We start from the raw sequence: 12,875 nt of genomic DNA on the forward strand, positions 1-12,875 counted from the left end.
TGCTGTGGTAAAGGACATGGTTTGCACAAGCCTTTAAAAGTCCTTAAAATGGCCAAATCCTTGGAACTTCTTGAAATGATAAAAATTTTAGGCTTTGTCCACACTTACCGGGGAACTAATGTACCGAAAACGGAACTTTTCTAAAACGCCCTTTTAACCGGAGGAATTTGAAAACGCAAGCTTTGCATTTGAATGCGGACCGCAAACGTTTTGAAAACGCAGCTTTTCGAAAACGATGACGTCTTGATAATCATGTGATTTACCCTAACCCTCAAGGGTGCACTGAAGCGTTTCTGTCGCCGGTGATTGTTGCGTTTTCAAAGTTTTGCGGCGTAGTTTGGACAGAAAACGTTTGATGTGTTTTCATAATGAAACGCCGTTTTCGAAATTGTACGGCCAAGTGTAGACGGGTTCTAAGAGGTATTTGCCATTTTCGCCTTGAGCTCGTCCCCGGTAAGGCTTAAAAGATGCTGATGCCGAAGCCTGCCAAAGGGGTACGATGAGGTATTCCCAAATTCGACTAAAAACGCGGCGTTATCAGATTAGTGACTTCATATCGCTGGAAATCAGGACAGTGGACGAGGCGTTTGATTGGCTTATCGCGAATTAGGGTAGACTGAGTTAGTTAAGTGATGTGCGCGAGGCTAAAGGTGCATGTTGCTTTTCTTTTTCAGAAACTCGCTTGAGTTACAGATGTGCAAACGAGTTGGCATCGAGTTGGAGGGAGGCGCCTCTTTCGTAGATTTGTTTCAGAAAGAGTTCTCCATCATGCATAAGCAAACTACAAAACAGTTCAAACCAGGAGAATATCCAGAACCGTGTCAAATGGAGATTCCTAATGTGGAAATCTTCCACGTCGGTTTGTTCCTCATTGTCCGTATTTATCAGCCTAACAACCCGTTCTTTGTCAAATTTGAGGTAAGCCGTGTTGAATTAATTAACAAATTGACTTTCTTTCCATGTTTTATTCTGTTATAAAGCACCCAAAACCACGAGTCACATTGGAAACAAGTAAACATGTTTTAAATGTAGCAGTCGCTACTTTCGTTACCACAGTTGAGCCTCTCTTCAACAGCTACCCTGGAATGTCGTTAGATTTCATTAATAATAAAGTATTGATCGGCCTACGAGTGGGACAAAACTTGCAGTTCTGGCTCTCCTTTTGAGGAGAGGTTTTCTTTTATAGAGAGGTGTGCGTCAGTTGAGTTTGGACTGTGAATAAATTTCGGAAAAAATAAGTTTTCAAAATGAAAAAAATATTCACGCGAAATATATTATATGCTCCAGCATTCGTAGACATTGTAATGTAACTGGCTCTCCGGATAATTAACCCTCTCCTAATAGCTTAGCCTGTGACCAAGCTCTCTCGGCAACTCTTGGAATAGCGGGGCTGTGAGTTTGCTAGAGGCTATTATAGCTAATCCACGTGTGAAGTTAATTCTCGCGTACTCTCAACTTGTCTGACTGCGCACTACCTAATGGCAGTAGAAAAATGGCTGTAAGCAGTTCGCGTCGAGCTTCCCGCTACAAACCTCGTCGAATTTTATTCCTGTGATTTTAGGTGTTGTAAGACATAAGAGCTGTGAGGACTTAACTTCGGTGGCACACAGTGGAGAGGTGGAGTATACAAAACTGAAACGTCTTCCACCTTTTATTCATTTTTGCCTTATGGTATGACACAAGTCATGCTACGAGGTTTAGAAATGGACCTCAAATTCACTCACTCATTCCGCTCCATGAGAAAATTAATTTTTGCATCAAACCTGGATTAAAAGCGTTTTCCACCACCTCCCTTCCTAGGTTTGCTTTTGTCCCCAAAGTTTCTGTGCAAATAATATTGGGGGGTAGGACAGAGGTGGAAATTAACAAAAAAAGCACTACAAGGGGCAACCAAAGGAGGCGAACGAGTGCGCTGAAAATAGATACAAAATACTACGAGGTAGCTCTAAGGAGTCTTTGATCTCTTATAGGTGCGATTTGATCAAGGGTCTCGTGTGTACGTCACACCGAACCCAACATACAAAAAGTCCAATAAGTTGACTGGTATCTGCGGTAATTTCAACGGACTCAGCCAGGACGACTTACTACTTCGTGATAAGAACACAATGGCCGCTGATGACACCGAGTTTGGTTATGAATGGAGAGACGAAGAGGATTGTCCCTACCCAGTGAGCCTTGACCCTTGTTTGGAGAATCCTGATCGGCAAGGCTGGGCTGAGAAAGGTAAAGATGCAATACTATGAATCGTAAGTCAGCCATGTCGTAGATAACGCATCTCCAGAATTCTTGTCTCCAACTTTCCTGGTGTGCTCCATCCTTGTTCTTTTTTTTGTCTTTTTTGGTGTTTGTCAACCGTATCTCACTGCACGTGTATGTTTCTGGAGTTTTCTGTCAAAAATTCGTCACAACTGAATAGTGTCAACCATATTATACTACACGTGCATGTTTTTACAGGTTTCTATCAAAGTTTCATCGTAAATGGGTCGTGTCTGATAGCTTCTACATGTCTTGTTTTGTAGTTAGGGTCAGCCTTTTTTTGGTTCATTTTTAGTGAGTGAAGAACGGAGTATTTTGACGAACATGGAGGTGTTTGGAAATGTGGTCAAACACCGTCTTGAGTGTTTGATATATCGCAACTAAAACTAAGGAGAAAAGGGAGAAATAAAATCGTAAAAATCTGTGCTAATTAAGATCAGATGTCCAGGCACCGTCATGGTCATTATTTCTTTTGTTTAAACTTGATGTATTATTAATAGGTTTGAGAATTATATTTCTACGTACGCTGTTATCACTGATTGTAATATGGCTCGCTTGTTGACTATTTCCTTTTGATTTATTTAGGCTGTAATGAGATCAAGAGGAATGCAAACTTCAAAGCTTGTCACGATACCGTGGATCCCGAACCTTACTTCCAGGCCTGTAAACATGAAGCTTGTCTATGCCACAAGGGAGGGGACTGTGCATGCTTTTGTTCCGCGGTTGCGTCCTACGTGCGAGCCTGTAATCAGTACGGAATCTCGATCACGTGGCGTCGGGAAGGGTTTTGCGGTGAGTAGCGAGAAAACGGTGTCTTATTTGACCAAGAGGATTTTGGAAAAGTGCGTTCGATTTTGACTTGATAACTAAAGGTTTTTCTTAAGTTTTTTTTTTTTTAATTAAGTCGATTGGAAAGGTGAAATCGCAAAAAGGGAAAATAACCAGAATTAGTAGCCAATATTTTCCGGTGAAGTAACCCCAAACTACATGTAGATGACACCAAAAAATTCCCTTGAGGTGAAAGAAGCAACATACCTTTTTCTAAAAAAAAAAAAAAACTAGATTGCTGACCGCCAGAGGCTCAAAATGATCTTTATTCAGTTTGGAGTAAATTTCCAGACATTTCCAAATTTTGATCACGGCCTGTCACTATTAGTTGCCGCCCTAATGAGGACTTTCGAGAACTTCGAAATGTTCGGGTCAGCGTTTACTCTTTCGATGTCCGTACAATCTTCGACAAACACAAGTTACAGAAAAGAGGTGCTGTGTAAATGAATTAAAAATCATTAAAATTGTCGTTCAATGTTATTAATTAATTTTGATAACTGTTTTTCGCGACCAGAACTCCCCTGCTGTCGCCCTTGCGAAAACACCGGTGGCTACCTTGCCAACATAAGTTTGCCAAGCACGTGCGAGAGGCCCCCCAAAGATTGCCAGAAGTTAGGAGCAAGGTGTTGCCGTGGACCACGTGTTGAAGGATGCTCTTGTCCAATTGGCGCGTACTTTGATGGCAAGAAATGTGTCAATCAAACTGAACAGTGTGAGAGGCCTTGCGTTACCACAACAGTTGTCACGCCTTCTTCGACTGTGTCTAGTTCAAGTAGCGTCAGGTAGGTCAACCGAGGATTGTAATGTAACAACTAGTGTAATAATAATAATAATAATAACAATAATAATGGCAATAATAATAATAATAATAATAATAATAATAATAATAATAATAATATTAAAACAATTGACCATATCGTGTCTGGGTGTCCTGAACTTGCGAAAACAGAATATACCCACAGGCAGGATAAAGCCGCCGCGTATATACATTGGAAAGTCTGTCACAACTATAATATAAAGACATCGGAAAAGTGGTATGACCATGAGCCGCAAACAGTTACAGAAAACGAGGATGTCACGATATTATGGGACATGCCAATACACACAGACAGGAAAATAACAGCCAACAGACCCGATATAGTGATTAAAGACCACAAAACGAAAACCTGTAAATTTATTGACATGGCAGTACCATCAGACAGAAACACATCCGTGAAAGTCAGTGAAAAACTATCCAAATATAAGGACTTGGAAATCGAAACAAGCCGAATGTGGGGCATGAGAACGGAAACGATACCAGTTATCACTGGAACACTTGGAGCTATCAAAAAGGGACTAGAAACTTATCTTGGAAGAATTCCCGGCCAATTAAGCATCAGTGAACTACAAAAGATAACCTTGCTAGGTACAGCACGCATTTTGAGGAGGGTGCTATCAAGCTAAAAACTGGCTATTCCCTAGTGCCCCAGGACCATGGTTTGGTCTCGGCCCTAAGGACTCTAAGCAAACATTACGTGAGGACGATAATAATAATAATAATAATAATAATAATAATAATAATAATAATAATAATAATAATAATAATAATAATAATAACTTTATTCAAGTGTCAAATATATTTAGCACTTTTAAATGTGCTAACTGGGGACACTGTAAATAAATAAATAAATATTTCAAATATATAACACGTTGAACTGTAAGGGTCGTCAATTGTGATCCACTTTATTCCTAAGTGTGACTTGGTTCCTTCAAAGCAAATGGTCTGACATTTGATGATTTTATTTCACATCCAAGTACGCTATTATATTTCTAGCGAAAATAGAACAGGTCGTGATGTCATATTATCAGTTGTTGTTATACCTCCCAACTCAAATGCATTTTCCGTTTGGAGCGGAACGTGTCACGTGTTGTGGGTCAAAAGTAACTAGCTCCCTAGGGCGAACAAAACTCACTTACTCCCTAGGGGAACAACAACTTTCGACTCGCTCGTGATGAGGTCGTGCTCCTTGAAACCGCGACAAATTTGTGAGCCAGCCGGCGTCAAGCAAACGACTTCTTAATCCTCGCAGTTTTTTTTTTTCTATTTTTGATTTAAGAGGTATAACAAAACACTTAATGACTGGTCCCGCGGGAAACAGTGAGTTTTGTTTCCACCGACCTCAGTGTTGACGATCTCGGGGAAAGAAAACTCACTGTTTCCCTTAGGGCCAGTCATTAAGTGATTATCGTCCAATACGACTAACTTGAGGGTTATGGTTAGGGAGTATCAAAAAGATAGCTCTTTGAAGAGATTTCTATCAAATTTGTACAATGTGTGGAAAATGTTGCTCCCGTGGGTACCCGTTGGTAACTAGATGCTGCGGCGAAAAAATAAAAAGGCAAAGAGGGAGAAGAGGCAAAGAAAAATTAAAAAAAAAAACAACAACGACAAAAAGTTCTCCAAGTGTTTAAGTGTTAAAAGTCAATGATTTAGCAAGATGCAAAACGAAGAGTATTTACATTAAGAAGCCTTTACTCATAAGCTTAAAAAACTAACAAAACTCATTATTTTATCTTGCCTTCTCACAAGCATAAGTACTTCAACGTCCACTTCACTGAGTTCAAGCGTGTCAAGCAGTGTGTCCACATCAACTTCAACCTCAGCAAGCGTGAGTACACCAACGACAACACTTTACTCGACATACTCAAGTGCCAGCACAAGCATTTCATCATCGACATCGTTGAGTTCAAGTGTGTTAACATCAACTACAACAAGTGTATCGACATCAGTCAGTACTAGTGTGTCAAGCAGCGTTTCCACATCAACATCGACAAGTATCAGCTCATCAAAATCAACTTCGTTGAGTTCGAGTGTTTCCACCTCTGTTACAACAAGTATATCAACTTCAACGAGCACAAGGTAATTCTTATTTTATATTTTATTTTATTATATGGCTGTGTCTCACAAAGACTGGGAACTACCGAATTCATGAATTTGATTGGCTGAAATCGATATTGACCGCGGTCTAGATTTTCCCATCTAGACCGGCATCTAGCTAGACCGGTTTCATTTTGCGTTGAAAAAGTAGCAAACTAAAATACAAAAATGTACACCATTTCTTTTCTTTTCTTCTCATGGAAGTGCCAAAAAGCTTGATGACAAAAAAAAAGTAAAGAGGACGAGCAACTTTCGGCAGGTTTAAGTTAAGCTCATCGCCGTTCGGAAGCAAACTGTCAGCAAACCAGTTACATTAAACGAATTAAAGCTTTCTTCTTTGCCATATAATAAACATCTTATTAACCGAGCTAAGTCGGTCTGTATGGGAGAATCTTGACCTCGGCCGTGTGTACAGACCTCACTGCGTTCGGTCTGTACTCACGACCTCGGTCAAGATTCTCCCATACAGACCTGCAGCTCGGTTAATAAGAGCTAAGTATAACAAGAAATATTGTAAAATATTGGCAAGTTCCTTAAGTTAAAATATGCATCTGGTCGTAGGCTGTTTTCATTCATGGATACTGTAGAAACTAGTTCATTTGACTTTACACTATAATTGGGCTTTAAAAAATTTGGAAGAAGGATATTTTGTTTTCTGTGGCTAATGGCATAACAGAAAAAGTTGCGATTCCTTTTTACCGCGTATCAAAAATATATTTAGAGAAATTGAATTTTTCAGCAAGCCATTCAAGGTGATTAATATCGAGCCTGTTCGCCTCGTAATAAAAAAGACTTTCGATTTACACAAAGTTCTAAAACGGAGAAGAAATACTTACGTTTGCTATCGCAGTCTTAAAAACGTATTTTCGTTTGGACGTGTAATTGTTTTTGCCTGACGTGCCCGTTGTAGTTTGGAACCCTCTCGCGTGTGGAAATGTGATGAAACATTGTTCCTCGTGTTGCTGATGATAAAACGGCCAATGTCAAATCCTGTGAGAACTGGGAAAAACCTAATACGATGTTTTTAAAACAATACAATGTTGCGTCTAATGGCTAGTGATTCGTTTGGTGAAGTAAAGAATCTAATTTGATTCATTCATGACTCGGTCAGAAAGTAAACTGACAGCTGACAAAGTGAACGTATCTGTAATACGAGACAAACGTCTTGTGACATCTCTGCATTTTACCAGAAAATTGTAGTTGTCGTCACCCTCCCCTCCCTTCCTCACCGACCCGAATTATACTTCAACCGAGGGAGAATATTGGTAAAGCATCGCACCGGTATCGCGGAGGTCGCGGGTTCGAATCCCGTTGAAGCCCTGATTTTTTCAGGCTTCTTCTCTCCAATTGCTTAAATTGGAAAATTTACTACGATGATCATTCTTCACTTTCATCTACAACCGCAGTTCAAATATGAATTATTTCATATATACGTCACATTATTTCACTCCTCACGGGAAGATATGAACTCAATTAATTGACCTCGCTCCCAATGTGTGGCTTCATAGCTCAGTTGGTAGAGCATCGCACCGGTATCGCGGAGGTCACGGGTTCGAATCCCGTTGAAGCCCTGATTTTTTTCAGGTTTCTTCTTTCCAATTGCTTAAATTGGAAAATTTACTGCGATGAGCATTCTTCACTTTCATCTTACTAGGTAGATAATCGCTAACTGTCAGTTGTAACAAAATCGCTCATAATAGCATTCCATAATCTTTATTGTGGCTCGTAAACTCTTTAATATGAAACCGTATGAAGCATGAACCCATAACCTCTGTTGATCCTTGACTAATTTAGTTCAATCTTCACATTAGAAGTATATTTTCTTTCAGCTTGTCGTCATCTAAATCAGCGACAACTACATATAAATCAGTTTCTCAGAAGACTGCAGCCACCGTGTTCCCGTCTACCGTGGTAACAACAACAGGGACACAATTCTCCATCCCTACAACAAGTAGGATACCGCCAAGTTTGAAGACGCCGACCCAATCGTCGGCTTCAACTGTTTCATCTTACAGGTAAGTATATTTCAATTTTTAATTATAAAAGATACGCTTTTCTGTCTATTCGAGAGAGGGAAGCATGCCCTGAAGTAAGCACTGACTAATGTTATCACCGAGATAAAATATCCTTCTTTTCGAAAAAAGAATGGCTTCTGTGGAAGTTCAGAGAAATTACAACAAGGTTGTCTTTTAGGCGATCAGTTTTGCTCTACAAAGAAATAAGTTGTTAAAATACTTGTCTTCAAACAGTTACAGTGTAGGTTGTTTAGGAACTAGAAAAATTGAATGATGAAGGAATAGTTAGTAAACGTAAAACATCTTGTACTTTACAATAGAAATTTACGTTTCTAGCTCCCGTTAATAATACCTTTTCACACCTTTTCAATGTGACCACTTCTCATTTTGTGACCTAGATGGGGCTAACATATATGCGGTACTATATGTACGACTGGTCCGAAAAAAGTTTGCCTGACTGAAGAAACTCAAAACAAGCACATGGGCAGCTTAGAATAATACAAGAACGATATTATAAATAATTTGATTGACATCTGTGACAAGTGTTTTCCAATAAAACCCTAGCACCTAAAAGAATGTTTTTTTTTTATCTTTCCAAGTGCCAGTACCAGTGTTTCAACATCGACATCGTTGAGTTCAAGTGTGTCGACATCTACTACAACAAGTGTATCAACTTCAGTTAGCACTAGTTTGTCAAGCAGCGTCTCCACATCACCCTCAACAAGTGTGAGTACTCCAACAACGACAGTCTACTCGACATATTCAAGTGCAAGTACAAGTGTATCAACATCCACTTCATTGAGTTCAAGTGTGTCCACATCAACTACAACAAGTGTATCAACATCAGTCAGCACTAGTGTGTCGAGCAGCGTCTCCACATCAACGTCAACTTCAACAAGTGTGAGTACTCCCACGACAACGGTTTACTCGACATATTCAAGTGCAAGCACAAGTGTTTCAACATCAACTTCATTGAGTTCAAGTGTGTCGACATCGACTTCAACAAGTGTATCGACTTCCGTCAGCGCTAGTGTGTCAAGCAGTGTCTCCACGTCAACTTCAACCTCAACATCAACCTCAACAAGTATCAGTACTCCCACAACAACGGTTTACTCAACATATTCAAGTGCTAGTACAAGTATTTCAACATCCACTTCGCTGAGTTCAAGTGTGTCCACATCTACCACAACTAGTGTATCAACATCAGTCAGTACTAGTGTATCTAGCAGTTTGTCCACTTCAACATCAACCTCTTCAAGTGTCTCCACTTCTACGCCAACCTCGACAAGTGTCAGTACGCCCACAACAACGCTTTACACGACATATTCAAGTGCCAGCACAAGTATATCAACATCAACTTCATTGAGTTCAAGTGCTTCGACATCGACTACAATAAGTGTATCGACTTCCGTCAGCACTAGTGTGTCAAGCAGCGTCTCCACGTCAACTTCAACCTCAACATCAACAAGTGTCAGTACACCCACAACAACGGTTTATTCAACATATTCAAGTGCTAGTACAAGTATTTCAACATCCACTTCGCTGAGTTCAAGTGTGTCCACATCTACCACAACTAGTGTATCAACATCAGTCAGTACTAGTGTATCTAGCAGTTTGTCCACTTCAACATCAACCTCTTCAAGTGTCTCCACTTCTACGTCAACCTCGACAAGTGTTAGTACTCCCACAACAACGGTTTACTCGACATATTCAAGTGCTAGCACAAGTATTTCAGCGTCAACTTCATTAAGTTCAAGTGTTTCAACATCTACTACAACAAGTGTGTCAACATCAGTCAGCACAAGTTTGTCGAGCAGCGTCTCCAAATCAACTTCAACCTCAACATCCACCTCAACAAGCATCAGTACTCCAACAACAACAGTGTATTCGACATATTCAAGTGCCAGCACAAGTGTTTCTACATCGACATCGTTGAGTTCAAGTGCGTCGACATCAACTACAACAAGTGTGTCAACATCAGTCAGTACTAGTGTGTCAAGCAGCGTCTCCACATCAACTTCAACCGCAACATCAACCTCAACAAGTGTCAGTACACCCACGACAACGGTTTATTCAACATATTCAAGTGCTAGTACAAGTATTTCAACATCCACTTCGCTGAGTTCAAGTGTGTCCACATCTACCACAACTAGTGTATCAACATCAGTCAGTACTAGTGTATCTAGCAGTTTGTCCACTTCAACATCAACCTCTTCAAGTGTCTCCACTTCTACGTCAACCTCGACAACATCAGTCAGTACTAGTGTGTCAAGCAGCGTCTCCACGTCAACTTCAACCTCAACATCAACCTCAACAAGTGTCAGTACACCCACGACAACGGTTTACTCGACGTTTTCAAGTGCTAGCACAAGTATCTCAACATCAACATCGTTGAGTTCAAGTGTGTCGACATCTACTACAACAAGTGTGTCATCATCAATCAGCACTAGTGTATCAAGTAGTGTTTCCACGTCAACCTCAACTTCAACCTCAATATCAACCTCAACAAGTATCAGTACTCCAACAACAACGGTTTACTCAACATATTCAAGTGCAAGCACAAGTATTTCAACATCAACATCTTTGAGTTCGAGTGTGTCGACATCTACTACAAGTGTATCAACATCCGTCAGCACTAGTATATCAAGCAGTGCCTCCACTTCAATCTCAACCTCAACCTCGACGAGTGTCAGTACTCCCACAACAACAGTGTACTCGACGTATTCAAGTGTAAGCACAAGTGTGTCGACATTCACGTCATTGAGTTCAAGCGTGTCCACATCTACGACAACAAGTGTATCGACATCAGTTAGCACTAGTGTGTCAAGCAGTGTGTCCACTTCAACATCAACATCAACCTCGACATCAACCTCAACAAGTGTCAGTACTCCAACAACAACAGTGTACTCGACGTATTCAAGTGCTAGCAAAAGTGTGTCGACATCCACATCATTGAGTTCAAGTGTGTCAACATCTACTACAACAAGTGTATCAACATCGGTCAGTACTAGTGTGAGTACAAGTGCGTCAACATCCACTTCACTAAGTTCAAGTGTGTCAACGTCTACGAGCACAAGTGTATCTACTAGTACAAGGTAAGCTGCTTGGTTAAGATGAATTTTGAAGGGTAAATGATATAAATATATGATTCAGTAACATGTTTTACGTTCCCTTACTCCTTTTTAAGTTTCGGTGTATCGAGTTTTTAGAGAAGGTGAAGTCCAGGTTTCCAGATTAATTTTTGAACTACTTATATTTTATAGGGTTTTTGTTGTAAAATCCGGTCTTGGTTGAGCGAGTTATAGAAGCACGAGTTTTGAGGAAAAAGGAAACTCTATGGGAACTCGAGCCACAGGCGTGTGTTTCGACAGATTTTTGGAGTTCTACTCAAGTGTTTCTTTGACTAGATATAAACACAGAGGGAATGCTTTCTATTTCTTTTAGAAACATTTCGAGAAAAGAAAAATGCCTTGTCTATTTCAATTGAGAAAAAATCTCGTGCCATCATTTCCTCTGTGGCCTGTGCTCGTTCTGTGTTTAAGAGATCATTTATAGAGCGTACTTGACAGAGTGATTTAATTGTAAAGGACTAAGAGAGGTGTTGCAACGGTGTTCGTATCTCGATATTCGGTTCTGAAAAGGATAATTGTGCTGATTAGATAATGATGGTGCTGATAATACGGATCACAAAGACTGCGCCTGTTGCCTTTGATTATGATGATGATGATGATGATGATGATGATGATGATATATTAGTTAATTGCGATAAGATAATATAGCTTACATGATCTTTTTCCTCAAAACAGCGTGCGAGTGTCTCATAATTCGTGTTTGTTGGTGCCTAAATTGCACTTATGTCAGCCTTATCGTATGGTTAATACCCTGGTTAACCTGATAAGATCTTCGGTTGGTTTGAGAAGGGTTAGCTTTAATTTTATTGTAGAGAATGGTAACTTTATAAACAGTCTGTACGAATATATCTTAATTATATTTTAAAATCATGCGCTAAATTGTCATCTTGTAAATGCCATTTTCCCCCAGGATTTGATAAAAACACCATTTTCCTTTCAAATTAGACCAGAAAGGTCTCTATACTTTAAACTAAACCAAAATAAAGTTTCTAACCTGAGCTACCAGCTGCTCAAAGTCGAACTCGAACTTCTAACATCGCGAGCTGTTGAAAAATATACCAAACGTTGTACTATTTACAATAGATGGACATGCCAGACATGCCAGAAATACATTGATCTGAAGGAATTTGTTACTAGCAAAGTTGTGCGTTCTTATAGTTTCATTTGGTCTTACCGAGGTTTGTGACCATACCTAGTGCAACATTAAATACAAGTTTGCTGATCAAATCACGTCTCCTTGTGACGTTATTTCAGAGTCCTTATGGCAAATTCACATACTTAGAAGTCCAAAAGTGACTGTATTTCGCTCTGTTTACGCGAACGTTTAATGATTCTAACCTTCGCATCTTAAATACGTTTTTTTTTTCAGTTTGTCGTCATCTAAATCTGCGACAACTTCATATAAATCGGTTTCTCAGAAAACCGCAGCCACCGTGTTCCCGTCTACCGTGGTGACAACAACTGGGACACAATTCTCCATTCCTACAACAAGTAGGATACCACCAAGTTTGAAGCCGCCGGCACAAACGTCCAAACCAACTGTTTCATCTTACACGTTAGTTTGTATTCTTTAATAGTGGAAAATGTTTCTGAATTTATTGAGCGCTGACAAATTCGTGCAGTTCTGCATATGTGTGCTTCTGTCTGACTGATACAGTAGTTCTGTTTAGTTCCAATTATATTCTTGCTAGAATTAAACATTTCTGTTTATACCTAATTTAATGTGCA

At 39.8% G+C, this 12,875-nt stretch overlaps 1 protein-coding gene across 1 annotated transcript in view; it reads left to right on the plus strand.

Moving 5' to 3' along the window:
- Window positions 1–12,875, plus strand: part of LOC110045891 (uncharacterized) — a 60,974-nt gene that overhangs the window by 18,467 nt on the left and 29,632 nt on the right. Inside the window, exons 22-29 of the mRNA XM_089296963.1 lie at window positions 675–918; window positions 1,971–2,223; window positions 2,842–3,048; window positions 3,599–3,866; window positions 5,654–5,983; window positions 7,831–8,016; window positions 8,616–11,111; window positions 12,517–12,702. Of these exons, the coding sequence (XP_089153089.1) occupies window positions 675–918; window positions 1,971–2,223; window positions 2,842–3,048; window positions 3,599–3,866; window positions 5,654–5,983; window positions 7,831–8,016; window positions 8,616–11,111; window positions 12,517–12,702 (4,170 nt within the window). The remainder of the gene's footprint in view (window positions 1–674; window positions 919–1,970; window positions 2,224–2,841; window positions 3,049–3,598; window positions 3,867–5,653; window positions 5,984–7,830; window positions 8,017–8,615; window positions 11,112–12,516; window positions 12,703–12,875) is intronic.

This window comes from Orbicella faveolata, unplaced genomic scaffold (assembly GCF_042242905.1).
Source record: "Orbicella faveolata isolate gen_17 unplaced genomic scaffold, um_ofav_v1 contig_27, whole genome shotgun sequence".
NCBI lineage: Eukaryota > Metazoa > Cnidaria > Anthozoa > Scleractinia > Merulinidae > Orbicella > Orbicella faveolata.